The sequence below is a fragment of the Serinus canaria genome, chromosome 8 (assembly GCF_022539315.1).
Source record: "Serinus canaria isolate serCan28SL12 chromosome 8, serCan2020, whole genome shotgun sequence".
In the NCBI taxonomy this organism is placed as follows: domain Eukaryota; kingdom Metazoa; phylum Chordata; class Aves; order Passeriformes; family Fringillidae; genus Serinus; species Serinus canaria.
Window position 1 is genome coordinate 20,317,694 of NC_066322.1, and position 17,693 is coordinate 20,335,386.

The 17,693-nt window shown below is 39.9% G+C and overlaps 1 protein-coding gene across 1 annotated transcript in view; it reads left to right on the top strand.

Annotated features, from left to right (window-relative positions):
- Positions 1-17,693, top strand: part of NTNG1 (netrin G1) — a 140,695-nt gene that overhangs the window by 41,253 nt on the left and 81,749 nt on the right. Inside the window, exon 2 of the mRNA XM_050977773.1 lies at positions 14,354-14,994. Within this exon, the coding sequence (XP_050833730.1) occupies positions 14,354-14,994 (641 nt within the window). The remainder of the gene's footprint in view (positions 1-14,353; positions 14,995-17,693) is intronic.

The window sequence follows — 17,693 nt, forward strand, 5'->3', positions numbered from 1 at the left end:
TGTCATTGTAATAGTGACACAATTGCAGCTGGCCATCAACAAAATAATAAAACTGACAATGAGAGATATTAAAATGCTGTCGAGATGGGCAATGCCTCCAGGCAGAGGTTTCTTCACCCCTGTTTGGACAATGGCCCTCAGCAAGCTGTGAGCTTGCACCACCACTCCATGCCATGCCACTGCAATACCAACTTGTAAAGAAATAGTAATAATTAAGACATTCAACAGAATGACAGCCAGCAGAAAGATTTCTTTTCCTCTACTTAGCTTCAACCACTGTATTAATCTTGTTCATGTAACTGAACTACAAACATTTTACACAGACCTGTGGCATTGAACACAGTTACACCTCTTGGACCGTTGAGTAAGCTGCAAATTGGCTCCTCTGCTGCAAATAAGAAGGAGGGATGACAAACACTGAGTTCAGGCTCTTTGACATCTATGATTTTTAGTGGAAAATGTGGACTATCCAGTACATAATCCACATTTGAACGCCATTACTATATAACCTAAATTAAACTGTCCTGCAGGGTGATAAGAGTCATTATTGTATAAAAGCTAGTCAGAACCTCAACAAATCTGCCTTTTCAGTCTAATCTCTTGTAGTTACATCATCCCATGGCTACCTTCACTCTGCTAGCTTAGACTCAACTAATAAAGCCAGGCATTTGTAGGTGTAGGTATTAAAAACAAAATCCCATTTGTGATGGTGACTGACAAACACAGAGCATCTGAAATGAAGGTGTCCTGAAGGACTTAGAGCCTGCAGTGTAATTTAATTAAGATATCAAAGTGATAGCATTATATCATCTATGACAGCTATTCTATTATAAAACATTTCTTTAATTAACAAAGGCAGCATCTGAGAAGGCAAGTGCTGGTATGAAACACACTTGCCTTACACTCAGAGAAACACAATTGCTCTTCAGACTTACTTGAGTTACACTTGTTTTACTGCCTTTTTATTTGCCTTCAGGTGGGGCTGTGGCCTCCATTTCCTGTTTTCCCAGACTCCCCACAGTCCCAGGATGCTGTAGGGATCTTGTCCTAAGCCTTGCCACACCTACGAGTTCCAGGAGCAGAGCAGTGACTTTTAGTTTTCCCTCAGTCGAAAACTGCCTCTTTTTCCTCCACTGCCATTGGGGGAGCAGCTGATGGCAAAGCAGCTTTGGAGAAGCTCAATGTGTGCAGAGTTAAAACCTGCTGGGAGGTGACAGAATTATCTGGGGCTTCATAAGCACTGGGATACCTCCCGGAGCTTTTGTTCAATTGCTGTTCACGTTTTTTTCAGTAAGAACATCTGTTGGTTTCAGCAAATTCATGTCTAGGAATTAAATTAATTGAATCTCTGGATAGGATTTGCCTCATTGAAAGAAACTTCAGAGAATTTAAATAAACTATAAAGTCCTAATAAAATATTTTTTATGGCATAGGGTTGTTTTATAACTACTTAAATATCCCTTCATGTATTCAACACAGAATTTTAAATGATTTTCTTATGTGCTTGCAGATTTAAAAAAAGTAAGAAGTTTCTATTTTTGAGCTCCATATCCAAACTTTTGGCATCAGCCAAGTTCAGACACCTGCAAGTGTGCAGGCAGTTTCTCCAGGTTTGGAGGGTTACAGGACCCTACAAGAAAATGTTACAAATATATTATATATACACACACACACACACACACACACATATATATATATATATATATATATATACACACACATACATATATACATATATACACACATCCATATACATATAGTTGTGACTCTGAGTTTCTCCTATATCTGCAAAATAACAATTATGAAGTCTAGAAAAGCACCCTGAGAAATATGAAGGAACTTGAGTAGGCATAATATCACATGGAGGAATTGATTTTATGATTAAAAGCTAGTCAGTACAGTGTTGCAGAATATATACAGATAAGTAGAGAGATACAGAGTCACAAATGTTTGCAAGGAGATGAGAGGTAAACAATAGATTTTTTTCTTTAATAGCTCCTATGCAAAGACAAGTATCTCTCCAGCTTCTTGAATAAATTAGATTAATACATAATTTCCATAACCTTGCTATGTCACTGTGAGTTATTAAAATCAAAGATGCTTTAAGAGGCTTGCTTTTTTCTTATATATATTTTAATTATTGACCAGCTTTTTGAACTTGCATGTGCCCACAAAATACTATTAACTCGTGCATTCAAGTGCTGTATAAAAGAATTCACAAAAATAATCTCAAATCCATTTAAAATTATTTACAGCCTTATGTTCACTTCCATTATAAGCTAAAACTTGGAGTTATTTTCCATTGATCTCACTGCAGCATTTTCAGTAAATGCCCAGTGAAAAATTAGAAGAAATGAAAATTAAAAAAATCCAAGGGCATATCTTTTGAAGTTGCTTTTTCCTTTTTTACTTTTGCATTAACATATCACAGATGGCCATGTGGAAAAGGGTGATTTTGTATGCTGTCTAAAGACATTGTTAAAAGCAGAGCTATGCCACTTCTTATCCGTAAAACACTTTATTGGGGCCTGGAAATACTCAGATGCAATATGCAAAGGTTTTTTCATATGACAAAATGTAAATGTTGCATACCTTTAAAGAAAGGGGCATATGGCTCTGGTTTGTAGCACAGTACAGCCTTAAATTCTGTCAGGTGAGAGAATACCTCACCTGCTCTGAGGTCTTTTATTTTTGCACCCTTACAAGTACTGACTCATTTTATAAACTGATACTTCTCATTCTAGTAAGTGCATTTCATACAGCTCCTTTCATACTAACTGGAACCTAAATTTCCATTTAAAGATAAATGCTGAGCAGTGCTAGCTTGTTTAAATCACTGAGTCCCTGTAGGAACACATGGAGGCATATCTCTCATATTCATCCCTTTCTGGCTTCAGATGCTGCCTTGCCCAGCTGCCACCTGACATCAGAAGCACATCCAAGTGTTGGGGAGGGGCTGTCCCTGTTGTGCCCCTCACAGAGGCAGCAGCTAAGGTGGAGCTGGGTTGTCCCAGTACTCTCCTGTCCCTTAGCACCCCGACCTCTGGGCTGCACAGCCAGGACACTGCAGGCTGGTGAAAGGTTTTGACCTTGCTTGCACCTACTGCAAGAAACAGAGTCTGTTGGAAAGTAGGCATAAAGTCAACCATTAAGTCATTAAACAGTGTTTTTGCTCAAAATTAGACAGGCTGGAATAAGAGAATGTAATTTTTCACATCTCAAATGGCAGCAGTTAATTGCATTACTCCAGCCAAGGTGTTTCTCTTTATCACATCTTCTGTAAGATGTGTGATGGGTAGGACTGATAGGGAACATAATATGCTGTAATTTATTACTTCCCAGGGTGGTACAGTGGAAAGAAGCATAGTTAGAGCTTCTCTTATCAGCTTGCTCTGTAATAGATTGAAATTTATTAGGATAAAAGGAAACCCTGTCCATAAACTTTACCTTCAGGCATCCCAGCAGGCAACTATAGAAAGTCTATTTTTACCACTATAGAAAAATCACATTCAGTCTCTTCTGAGGAACTCCTCTACCTAATGCTTACCAAAAGTCAAATACTTTTTAGGTCATATTCATTTGACAATGTTTGTGAGTTACAGTTGTCTTGTCCTAGCGTGCACATGCAGATTTCATCTCTGTGGGGGGTTAATAGCCCAGAAACAGAACTGGCAGCCCAACACCCCCAGAGACAAGCAGCACTGAAATGCCCAGAGCACTGCATGGCCCAGGCTACCCTGGTCTTACTAACAAAGTTACCTGAGTTAGCCCAGTTCATGTGCCATGAATTCAGGACTGTTCCTGGTTACACTGGAGGCATGCAGAGGTTCAGAGGGGGACCCCAGCTTGCAGAAGTCATGCCACAGCTCTGTAGGGAAAGAAGCCTCTTCAGATTTGAATTACATTATAAACAACCCAGGAAGCAAGTTTGCCTCAGTTCAGGGGAGCTGGTTGCATGCTACTCATCTGATGAGTTAATCCAAAGTGTTCCATACCTTATCCTAAGCCTTTCTTGCACTTGGAGATGCTCTTGTTTTACTTTAGGTAAAATATTCTCATTCAGGCTCGGGAGGTACTCTGTGTCATTTGGGACAGTACCTGAGGCTATGAAATCTTGTTGGGACTGGTTTTATCCCATTGCTCTGAGGTGCCCACCTGAGGCAGCAGCAGGGATCACACAGACATTACACCCTGCCCTCTGCATGGGACAGGAGCAGCTGCTTCCCTTCCCCTTTCAGCAGCCCTGCCACACAACCAGTTGGGCTTTTCCATATTCCAGTGTGCTGTGATGACAGAAGTTTTTTAAGTGACAGGTTGTTAGGAGGCAGTGCAAGTACATACCATACCTGAAGTATAAATTTGCAGGTAACAGTAGTAATGATTTTAGGAAGTCACTGTATATTTTTCAGAGCTGTGTGGTTATTTTTTATTATGGACATATGTCATAAAGGAAATTACATGACATTCTCCAGCACAGAACTGAGAAAATTACCAGTTTATCACAAAGTTTGCAACTCTTCCTCAAAAGATAATATGTGGGGATTTTTTTTTTTGATTGAATTACTTATATTGGTGCAGTATCCTAATGTGGATTTGATGAGTGACTTTATTCTTTTTCAAAGCACTATGTACTTTAATTTGAATGTGGAGAGACATCACACAATTCATTGTGAATACTAATAAGACATCCCTTCACTGTATAATGAAATTCAACATTCAAATTTGTCTCTATAACAATTCCACATTATGTAGGTATACACTGTGACTCATTAAAAATATTTATTTTATCATCCTGACAAACACAAATGAAGGGAAAACAACGTGGTCCACCTTTTAAGAGACATGAGGTGAAATTGGATTTCACTTACAACTGTCATTATTGTTTATGTTCTTTTTCATTCTTCCTTTAAGTGGTTCACATACATGCAAATGTCCTCTAAGCCTGGGAATCCTGCAACAAAAAACTTCCCAAATTCAACAGAAAAGAGTGCAGGTTTGGTAGCAATAAGATAGGAGGGCGGGGGGGTTATAGATATTAGGAACAGTGTTTCTGCATAACATCAGCAATTCTAATTGGGATATTTGGCATTCAGTGTCAATCCATCAGCTCTAATACTTCTTAAAAATGGCAATCGACATACTAGTAGGTCCGAAAGTGTAAAAAATAATAATACTGATGTTAAGACTCAGAAGTAAAATTAAAGTTATTGTAGAAATACAAATGTGCTTGAGGTCCACGAGCACAGAACCAATAACACTCTGGAGTAGGATGAGCAGTGTCTGCAGATGCAGACAGTCCCAAAAACACAGCTGAAACATCCCTAGCAAGAAAATATTCTCTTCTGTCTCTTTAGTCCTTTTTATTTGTTGTCTGTCTTTGCACTTTTTTCTATGGCATTAGCCATAGAATTAATTAAAAGATTTGTCTTTGAAAAAAAAAATTAATAAAAAAATTTCTTTTGGAAAAAAAGGCCCTTGAGGCAAAGGAAGAGCGTCTGGCTTAGCCACCACTAATCTGAGCACTAATTACTTCACCTCTTTGTCTGATCTCCTGCACCTGTAACTTTGTGGGCAGCTGAACATGGTTGTAAGTCATTTGGAGATTTAGAGCTAAAAAGTAGCATGGAAAACATTACATCAACATGCAATATTACATAAACGTGGATTGAAAGTTTTTTTACAGTTTTAAGTGACCTGGTTTTGCTATCCTCAGTCACAGCTACTACACTGCATCCTATTCAAACTGGTGTGATAATATGCAAAATAAAGGACTGTCAGAGCTGGGGAAGACAGCCTGCCTTGCCTTGGAAAGGCTGCCTAACTTCAATGACAACAAAGGAAAAGTTAGTCCAGCGGTGGGAAATTAACTGTTTATTGAATGGCACTCAGCATTTCTCCCATTGGGGTGATTAGTAAAACATCAGCTCACTGTTCTGGTAATGCTCTAGTGAATATAGGCATTACTTAGTGTAGGTTGTGCAGGTATTTGATTAGACCATCTGTTCTAAGATTACTTCTTTATGAAGAAATAAAATGAAACCGAAAATAATTTTTTTCTAACTGTGTTTTGCATTACATTTGATGAAAGTTATTTAACTATTGCTACTACTTAGGAATCCTCTTGAGCAATCTCAAAAGTCTCCCACAGAGGAAGCAAGAATCACCCCAGGAACACTATTAAAGCTGACAGTGGTTTGTCACAGGCAACCATTAATGAATACCGTGGAGGATTTGGTTTTCTTCTGCTCATTGTCTTGCCATAATTCATAGTCAATATCCCACAGATTTTGCAGAATGACTGTGTAGCTGCACATCTAGGCACCAAATAGCATCTTTTAAGTTGGTGAAAATCACAAGTGAGAAATAAATTATAAGATCTTGCTTCTGAGGGTGAATACTTAAACAAGAACTCTGCCTCCACAAAGCTAGGAAAGGTTTGGGATTTAGTTTTGTTCGTTTCCCTTTTAACTAGTTCCTAGTAAAGGAGTGTGCTTCTCTATGCATGAAAATAGTTTTGGATCAACTTCTTGTCAATCAGAATAGCTTGGTACAGTGCCTTTGGCTATCTGCACCAACACAGTCAGCCAGTATTCAGAGTAAAACATAAAACATACAATCACAATGACATAACAAGGTATGCCTTCCATCACACTGCTGTACTTCCCAGTTGTAGCATATTCTACAGTTCCACTTTCAGGAAATAATAAAATTACCGGGCAAAACAAATTAAAAATGAAAGCATGCTCACACAGATGTGTAAATACAGAGGAAATAAAATATTGCCAGTAGAAAAAACAGAATTCTTCATACCCGAATTTAGATTGTTGAGTTTGCAGCAGCAATACCTGCAGTGCAGACGAGGGTAAGCATTTGCAGGTGCTATGTTTACATCTGTCAGAAAGGAAATTATCTGAATTTGTTGTCCTCAATCCTGCTGCTCTCTGTAAGAATAAAATTGTAATGATGCCTTGGGGGGACATGTGCAGTGAAATTCATTTTGTTGGGACAGAAATGGTTGTGTCTAAGTCCAACAGACACAACATTCCCTGAGTAGTCTTCTGCAACATAAATAACACTTGCACATGCAAGTAGCTATTTTTGTATGTAAGTGACCTTTTAGCCACTTAAGCATGAGTACAACAGCACAGACATAATTTAGCTCTTTGTTCACTATTTAGGGTGCATTTTCATGTTGCCCTTAAACCAGTCAATTTATCTGCACTGCTTCACTTCATTCCCAGCTGTTGCATCCCTTCTGGTAGTACCAGTAGTCTTCTAGCCAAGCACTGCATCAGAGCAGAGACCTGAGCTTAAATAGGGTCTGGCCTGGGGCCCAGGTGGGGCTGGTCAGGGACATCAAACCCTGCTCCCAGGTTGGGAGAGGGGAGACATTAAGGCCTGCAGGGGTATTCCATGCTATCAAATCCTGTTCCTCAGACTTTTTAGTATGCACAGTTTTCTTTTTTGGACCAAAACACTGAACACAATCATTTATAACAACAAAGGAACAAAAAAAAACCAAGGAAAAAAAAAAAAATGTAGTGTTCCCAATACGCTGATTTCTCCTGTCCCCACCAGGATGATTTCATTTCTCAGATTTTGATTCTCACATTCCCTCCATGATCACTGTGATCACTGATAACATCTGTTCATAATAATGGACTGACTTCCCTGTGGGCTGGCTTTTCCTTGCTCAGGAATGGCACCTTTCAGCTGTAATGTTTTAGACTTCTTCTTTCTACCTTCTCAATGGCTCCCATTCTAATCCATGGATAGTCCAAAATAATCAGAAAATGAGCAAGATGAGAGCTGTATCAGAACACAAAAGCTAAGGCAGAGGCACCCCAAGCTGTTGTTACTGGCAGCATAAGCTATTCCCAGCTGAGGACACCCCCTGTATCTCCTGCACTATTTCCTTGCCAGAGCTCCTGCAGGGCAGCAGGATGGCTGGAAAACTGGCTCAGACAAAAATGCTGAGCTGAGCAGGATGCTGGAAATGGATACCTCTGCTGCCTTGTCCAAGGAGTGCTCTCATGGATGGGCTGCTTTAGCCAGGACAAGTGCCACTGTTCTGAGAGAAGGGGGTATTACACCCCCTGGGGTTTCAGTTTCTTCAATCCAGGTATGCATCTGGTATAAAAGAAACTGTTTTTCTTGGAACATTTGCTGTATTGTTCAGCCAGAGCTCAGCACAGTGGGGTCCCAGCATCAGGCATGGCATGACACTGCAAAAGCTATAAATAGGAAAGTGATTATGTTGCCAGATACCTGCTGATGCAAGAGGAACACAGTTTCTGAAATAACAAAACCACACTGGGGTTGGTGCCAGTAAGATCTGCCATAAGGTTATGCCAGAAGGATCAAGTGGCCAAAGTTACATCAGCAAGGTTGCCAAGTCAGAGACAGTTTCAGCAGCAGAAAGCTACCAGTGAGGAAAAGAAGGATTTTTACTCCCCAGAAGTGCGTAGAAATATTTCAGTGGAAACAAAACTCCATTTGACTCATAAATTGAAAATCATTTTCAAAAAGTAACTAAAGTTACTAAAAATAGAGAATGTTCTGCTAGGAAGTAAATGCCTTTGCAAATGCACCAATGCATTTGGTCCTGCAAATATTAAATGTTCTCCTATGCAGCATTTTCAATCCATAGTATTGAAAAGAGGCAGTAATCTGAGAACTACTCTGTATGCCAGGAATACCTTCACATGATCTACCAAAAGGCTTTGCAAGCAGCAATACAATATAATCAGGGATTACTGAGTTCATCATGCAAAAGCATTTCTCTCTAATTCTGCATCTATATGTAAATTTGGTATAAGAATCCATACCTTGTGGAGGTGTTGTCATGAAGAATAATTAGCTAGGTTTGTGTGCCACACAGCAAAGTGCCAGATTTTTAGAGGCTTAAATACCTTTTTTAAATCTGAGTTACAAGGGCCTTGTTACACCAAGTTTGTTTCAGGATCAGGACCATAATCTACAATATACTTCTAGGCTTAAAAGTCCATGAAGTTGTTAAGCATTATTGTCTATTTTTGGCCAGTCACATCCTCCCTGGTTTAATCTTTTTAAGTCTCCCCAGAAGGTATTGATTTAAACATGCTTTTATTCTCTTTTTTGCTCATTTTGAAGAATGTACATTGTTCAGCCTGCAGCTCAGAGTTCAAAGTGCTAGTCTGGGCATCCAGATGCCCTCGCCTGGGAGCTCTTGAAGGAGCATCAAATCTTCCACTCAGATTTTAGCACTTTTTCTTTCTTAACTTAAATCACTTTAACTTAAAATGCTGTCACTGCAGTGATGAAAGGCTGTTGATGGTAAAATGTTCTTGTCTACAGCCATTCCTGTCACCATCACAGCAATAATTCTGCAGACATTGACCAAGATGCTCTCAAACCAGCTAATGGATGTAGTGGCTTTGATAACATCAATTATCATGCACCAGATCCTGGACCTTTCCAGTCCTCCACCTCACTGACTGTTTGCCTTTAGCAAAACAACACCTTATTAGGTGTAGTAGTATCTCACAATTAATGTTTCATAATCTGGCTCTGTCACAGTAAACAAGTAATTCCTGGTTAGAACCCACATGCAAAATGGAAGCATTAGGGCAATTGCTGCTGTTAGCTATTACTGTCTAATTAATCACCTACAATGTACAGCATGCACCAAGTGAATTAATTGTAATGATCTTTTGAAAAGGAAAACAGAAATACTCCATTATCTCTAAAAGTGTGACTTGAATGTGGTAATTTACCACACAGCCACACTCCAGACATAAGTGAGGCTGTATTTATTTCTTGTCTCGTGCATCTGATCTAATTACCTTGTGGCAGTGGTATAAAAATCAGTTGGAGTGACTCACTTCTTGAAAATTTATTTTGGCTCTTCTTAAAGTCTTAGCCAGCTTGACCTCAGCAGCCTTCAGCAGTCTGAAAATGCAAGTAATAATCCTCTGTGGGGATTTAGCTAGGTGTCCATTACAGCATGTAATCTGTGATACAGCTTCCAGTCTTCACGCTACCGAAGATTTAAGCCCCTCTGTCTTTGTTCCTGAGTGAGAAAGTCCACGAGGTCTTAATGTGGACAGGGAACACATTGAAAGGAGCAACATCTTCAGTCAAACCCTGAGCCTGTGTGGGTGCCACTGAGGAGCTGCACAGGTGAGAGACCAGAGGCTTCACCTGAGCAGCAGCACTCAAACTGCAGCCCTTGAACAGCAGCTGCAGCACTGCTGCTGCTCCCCTGCTGACATTCAGAGGTCACACTGCTGCTGGACATCTGGTTTTGACCTAAATCCTCACCCTAGGGTCAGTGTGCTGTTCCTGGAGAGGCTTTTGGTAGGACACATTGCTGCCCAGGGGGAGCAAAGCCAGCCCTGGCACCCCATCACAGACAGGGACATTTGCAGGGCACCTCCAACACCACTATGAAAGTTCAAGCTGGCTGGCACAAAGAGACATTGCTGTGTGCTAAAACAAACTAAAGCCAGCTAGTCGAGGGGAAACCTACTGGGCCCAGTCAGCCCCACTCAGGAGCTTCTCAGGTGACTCTGCTTTTTCCAGCCTGGGCTGAGTGTCATCAAGGCATGTGATACAGCCACATGTCCTCACTGTGCCTGCAAATCAGGTACCTCCTCCTAAAGCCAACACTTAGACCACGGCAGTAGTTTCAGTAGTACTTTCAATTCCATGAGCAGCCAAAACCAAAATAAATAGCTGCTTAATTTGCTTGCCTGCAAGAAGCTATCTAATCAATCTCCCATTGCTGTACAGGAAAATAGAAGGTTTCTTGTTGGTAGTCATGGTTGTGGTGTCGGGAAAGACTCAGCTACCTTTTATGCTAATTGGCACTAAAGTGTTTAGAAGTATTTATCATTATTTAATTATTTAGAACTCCCCCCATGGCTTCAATATAATTTTGAAAAGTTATAAATATTTTCCACCTCGTCCTACTGAAGAGCTGCTTCTTGGAAGGCTTAAATGAAGATCTGTTTACAGCTGCCTGCTAGGCACAAAATTACTTAGAGATGCTAATGCTCTGGTCCTTCAGATGGCCTCAACACAGACTGAGCTTGGTTTTCACAAATTGGACAAAGTTTGTCGTTGTTGTATTCATTTTACTGAGACAAAAGTCTTAAAGAGGATTATCGTAGAGATCAAGGCATTAAAATATGTAACTAATCCCAGTTAAATTAATTGTTTTCATAATAACATGTACTAAGGGACATTTGTGTAGAGTAAGACCCTTTTAGACTGTTTTGGTAATGTAAGTATGACTTACCATGCAAATTACATTTAAGATTAATTAGAAGCAGTTGAAAGCCAAGTTGCAAGCAGAGAAAATGGGAACCTGATTCCAAGCCTCTGAAGCAATAATTATGTTAAATATTTCAAAATTACATCAGCAATTGCCATGTCAGTAGACAGAGGGGAATTTACATAAACTCATAATTTCTCTTCTCCTGTTAAAATTCAGGACACTTATTTTATTGGCTTATAATCAGCTTAGATTTTTTTTCTCCTTATTTTCTTTTTCAAGCACTTGAACTCCACACAGGTTATCTTGGTGTCATCAAATCTTTCACCTCTTAAAAGAGAATTCTGTGCCATAAAATTAAAAGAATAATTAAGTTTATTGGTGAGGATATACCCGAAGCTTTTATTAGGATTCTCATTTGCAGTGATGTCCTTACCCTGGTGTTTCAGTGGCAGGTTGTGGCACTGTTGTTACCACTGGTAAAAGTTTCCAGGTGGAGGACACAACAGCACTGTGATTTTGGTCTATTTCTCACAATACTCTGCCATTAATTGGAATAATCTCATCTTTCCCTAAAAATCTCTGTGCACAGAGTTGTAGACTGCATTTCAGTTGCAAGCTAGTGCTGCCAGCTCTCAATGTCATACTGTATTCACATCAGCTTGTGGGGTGTTTTTAGAGCCCCTCTCCCAGGTATTCTCTGATTGTGTTGGCACCTCAGCTTTTGCTAAAACGTAAAAGATAAAAGGCAAAGGGAGTAAAATAAAGCAACAAATACAGAGAGAGAAACACTACATCCCAGCTAACCTGGGTTAGCTGCTGGAAGTCATAAAACATGCTTCCTCCAGCATCCAGGGACTAAGGGATCAGAGTGGCTTTAGTTTTTAACACAAAGAGTCACAACAGACTCAGCGGTTGCTTGTGGGACAGAAAACTAAAGCCATCCCTCAGCAGTGCTTAATGCACCTGTCTGGCTGCACAGGAGCATTTATTTGTTGCGTTCTGATACCTGTGACTGCCCAGTGCAGTTGTTTTTGCCAAAGCAGAAGCATAAAGCATATAGATTAGAGGTACACAGATCTAAGTGACCAGATTTTTCTGGGCAACCTCAGACAGGTGTGACTTACGCAATCTGAGCATCTCCTGATAAACCAGTATCTACATATAGCCAAAGGATCTGGAATCCTGCAGATTTCACAATATGTATATTTTCCCTGAGGAAAATAGGCTTGTGTAAGTTAGCAAATTCTACCATTTGTATCTGATATATTCAATGGAACTTAAATATTTTAAAATTCTGTGTTTTCTCTCTTCTTCTTGAAGCTTACTTTTAATTTTCACTGTTTTATTCAAAAGGAAGGCATAGAAATAGCAACCGTGAGCTTGAAATCAGAGCTGTAACAGATTATAGACAAAATTTTGCAGAGTATTTCCAGTTACAGCTGGTTTTCAAACATCCCTTTTTGTTGTCGTGTAGTTTTTTTCCCTAACTTCCAGTCCCAGTGAATCGTTGTCAGTTTTAGCACTCAGCTGTATTAACAAGAAAGAGAAAGAAAATAGCATTTTCCAACACAGGTAAGAAGAAGTTGCCAGTGGGGGGTCAAAGTGAGTGCAGAAGTTCTTTTGCTTGTGTTTTGTGGGAGTATATCAAGGAGCAGAGCAGTGGCCAAGGTGGAAGCTCATGTTTGAATCCTGTTTTCCACACTGGATAGCATTGAATCACTTCATTGCCCTCAGGCTTTGAGATGGAGAGAAGTATAACTGCAATTACAAGAAAAGAAAAGGTTGATCATCATGCCAGGGCTTGTTCTCTTTTCAGAGCAGGTGCAGGGAGCTCTGAATAATGACAATGAGAGCTACATTAATGACCTCATCAAGCTCTGCTAGGTATAGGCATGTGGGTATTTTCCCCCAGCAGTGCTGACTATCAGTGAATAGAGGCTTCTTCCACAATCTGAGTGTCAGGTGGAGGGAAGGATACAGAGCAGCAGTTGCTTTCTGGAACAAACACAGAATGAACAAGTAGCAAAATACTAACGTACTGTGGAAAGCTGAAATTAGATATACGTGATTCAGTGCAGCCTACAGGGTCTGATATCTTGGCAACTGCTGCAAGATATCCCCAATCTGCAGACAAAATAGCTTTTGTGAAGAAGCAGAAGATTATAGTGTGAAAGTTAATGCATCAAAAGGCCAGAAAGAGAATAATTCACTTTCACCTTGCTTCAGAGGACAAGCAGCAGTAAAAGCTGTGCACTGTTGGCAAGCTTTTTTTTGTTGCTGTTTTTAACTCAACCCTCAGTTCAGAGCTCCTGCCACCTTGGCAGTGTTCCAGCTGGAGCCACTGACATCTCCCACCTAATCAAATGCTGGATTATCTTGTCCTGATAAATTGAACCTGGTGCTTCATGAAAAGTCTTTTCTGAAGTACTTTGGTACCCCGTAATAAGATGGCAGATACCTGAATCAAGTCCCAGAGCTGACAGAGCACTGTTTTTCTAATGGCTTTTGGTTGCAAGTGTAAACGTTGTAAGGCAAGGCAGTGTTGAGCTGGTTAAGCATGATAAATTTCCCACCTGGGTGAAAGGAAACTTGAAAGTGTACTGAATACTGGCTCATACTGAGTACACACAGGCTGCCCTGCTAACAAAATACACTTGCCCTAAAAATCAGTACTTTTTTGGGCAGAGCTCTGAGGAACATGCTTGTTTTAAAAAGATATCCTCTTTAGCTGCTGCGTCTTTCTAAGAAGAGCTGGAATTATTGAGCTATTAGAGACTTGCATACTGTTCTTAGTCTTTTGTGACTCCATCTCTGGTCCAAGTTGTTCAGGGTAAATAAGCTTGTTTCTTTAACATATATTAAGAAAAATATCTACAGTACAGACACAAGGGTATTCTCTATGTTGTGTTTTTACTTCAACAGGTAAAACAGCCAGGATTAATCTCACTAAGATAAAGTTATTACTTGCAGGCGTTTGTTTTTTCTTTCTTGGCTTCCCTCCTGGAGAAAAGCAGTCCTTAGTTAAGAAACATCTTATATATGTCACACTCACCTCTGTGGTGCCCCTTGTAACACTGCTTTGCTCTTTTCCAGGGGAATCCCTACATGTGCAATAATGAATGTGATGCAAGTACCCAAGAACTGGCTCATCCTCCAGAGCTGATGTTCGATCTGGAAGGAAGGCATCCCTCCACATTTTGGCAGTCCACAACTTGGAAGGACTATCCGAAGCCTCTTCATGTTAATATTACACTCTCCTGGAACAAAACCATTGAGCTTACAGATAACATAGTCATCACCTTTGAATCTGGCCGTCCAGACCAAATGATCCTGGAGAAGTCACTCGACTATGGACGAACGTGGCAGCCCTACCAATACTATGCCACGGACTGCTTAGATGCTTTTCACATGGATCCAAAATCAGTGAGGGATTTATCACAGCACACAGTCCTAGAAATCATTTGCACAGAGGAATACTCTACTGGGTACATGACAAATAGCAAAATAATCCACTTTGAAATCAAAGACAGATTCGCTTTTTTTGCTGGACCTCGGCTTCATAACATGGCTTCTCTCTATGGCCAGCTTGACACCACCAAGAAGTTAAGAGATTTCTTTACCATCACAGATCTGAGGATAAGACTGCTTAGGCCAGCAACTGGTGAAATATATGTAGATGAGCAACACCTGGCACGCTACTTTTATGCAATTTCAGACATAAGGGTGTACGGAAGGTAAGAGAATATATAACTTTAGAAACAGGCATATGTGTTTGATTTGAGAAGGTATTCAAAACTGTTTATTTTCCCAAAGAAGATGATATTTTCTGCCAGTGTTCATTGGAAATCTGGCTCAGCTGAAGGCCATTGCTGTCTCTGACTCAGTGGCACAAGGTCTGGGTGTTTGCTGGCACTCACCTTGGATCTTGAGCCCTGGGTCTCACAGACAGGACGGTTTACGTGTTGGTTCAGGAATTCATCCTAGCAGTTGAACACTTTCTTCTCTCATGTAGTTGGAGTCTTATCCAGTGGCAGTTAACTAAAAACAGAGATTCTGTTTTATCATTTGACCTTTCCAGGCCTCTAATGTGAGCTGTGATTGACACAGCAACCCTGGCACAAACCCGTCCCACTAGATCTGGGTGTGAACAAGGAAAGCAGCGGAGATTAGAGCCCATTCCTTCTACTTTAATTAGCTCTGAAATGCAGAGAAACTGAATTAAATTGGAAAAAACCCAACAGTGTTTTAGATAGACTGATTTGAATATAACAAAGATGATTATTCAGCTGGGTTCAAGACAAATGGTTCCCTCTAGGGCAAGTGGTGGCTGGTATCAAGTGCTGTAGTCCCAAAAATAATAACTGCAGTGACATTCCTATCAGGAAATTTTGTTCCCAGCTCAAACTAGCAATTGACGGATGCCCTCAAGCAGGAGGGTAGTCCCTTTGTATGGGTCTCAGATGCCAAGTTGTTCAGAGGAAATAAGTGGGATCACCTCTATTAGCAATTCACTTGCCAATCTAATATACCTTTTGTTCCCTCTCTGTTTCTCCTATACGGGGTTTAAGACTTCCTTTTTAAAAAACTTTTCACTTTAAGAGAGTCTAAGTATCAAAACAAACATAAAAGCTAATCTATCTTGGAAGGTCAGGGACTTTCTTTGCAGACTCAGAACTGAGTGAAAAAAAATAATTATTATATAAAACAGTGCTGACTATATTTTTATTATTGCTGCAGTGAAAATCAAAATCATCAAAATACATTTCTTAGGACTGGAGATTTAACATGCAGTTACAGTCTTCTGTGTCCACATCAACTATATATCCCTACGTACATAATTACTAGTCTAACATTTGAAAATCTAAAATAAATGTTGCTGTTTTAAGAATTCTTCTTGCAATGCTCATTAGTTACATTGTAAATTATTTTTCAGAAGTCTCTTGGGAGGGCTAAGTGGATCATCAACAGCTTAAGATACTGTTTGAAATAGTTTGGTAAAATTAGCCTCAATATAAAGAAAACCTACCTATTTAATGTGTATCTTTTCTCCACGGGGCTCCCTCCACATAGGTTAGCTCTACTGAGGCATCATATCAAAGCTCAGGATTTGTAGGTCCTTAGGCATTAAGGAAAGCCCATTCCCTGTCTGAAAACCCGTTTGGAGCTTAGTCTGACTTCAATTAGATTATCATTACTTTATCAAAGAAAGCGTCTGAAGGATTAAAAAAGAGTGCATTTCATGCAAATTAGAAACAGAAACCTTCTGAGCACATCTGGGGCTCACCAGTCTTGTGAAAAATTATCTGTAGAAATGAAGCGTGACTGTACAGAGAACTTATCTGATGCTGATGCTTGTTGTCTAAATGCTGCAGTAATTGGACATGTGCTTTAAAAGAAGTATCTGATGTGTAATAGTACCTCACTAGATTAGATTCATGTGAATTCTTATCACTTTTCTGCTAATGAGAAGAACAGCTCTTTTGGGATTTGGTGCCATTTCCTTCAACATCTAGTGAGCCTTCCTTGTTAAAGTCTTTAGGGCTTGCTTGCTGCTGAGCAGCTCTGGGGCTACAGTACACAGCCCCTGGTTGTTTAGTTGCACCCGTTGTAACTTGCAATGAGCCCACTGTTACCTAGTTTTAGGTGGTTTTTTGTCTCTTCCAGAAACTTTATGGCCTCTCCCCACCAGAGTCTCCCAATCAACAATCCCAGCATATGCCCTGGCATGGCCTGAGCATGGGAACCAGTGGAGGGAAGCAAGGCTTACCAGAGTAGTTCTGCCACTGTTTCCAGTCCAGCTGAGCTTTCCAGCTCTTGCTCCTTAATTGAGAACGTATACTGAAAATTGTTACAGATCTATTTTTTTTTGCTACCAATATTCCTATTCTGGGCTTTGAGACCCAGCTATTTATATAAATTTTGTAAGACTAGACTAGATTATTCCATGAAGACAGGATACAGAGGGAGGTTACCAAGGAGCTTGACATGTAGTGGATGAAGGATGCTGGCAGGCACTTTAAAGCTAGTCCTTTTTCTGAAAAACATAACCTGTAGGTCAAGTATAGTTAAAATCACCAAAGCTCATAATAGCATTTTCTAAAGGCAGCATAAAATGTAATTTGTTTCACACTGTGTTTTAAGCATCAATGACAGTGAAAAGCAACTATCTTAAAGCCACTATGTTAAATATACAGGACTATGTGGTGGTTAATACTTCACAATGAATTACAGGCAGGAGATTGGCCCACTTAATATAGGTTTGTTTTGTCATTTGTTTCCATTTTGGTGTGAAATAAGCCTGATGTATGTTGCATTAGAGATGAAAACCTTTGCCCTCACAATGAATGCCTTTCTTCCTCTATTACTACCTGTTTATTCTTCTCCAATTTACCACTTCCATTGTGTATTTATTAAGGTGATGAAAAAAAGGAAA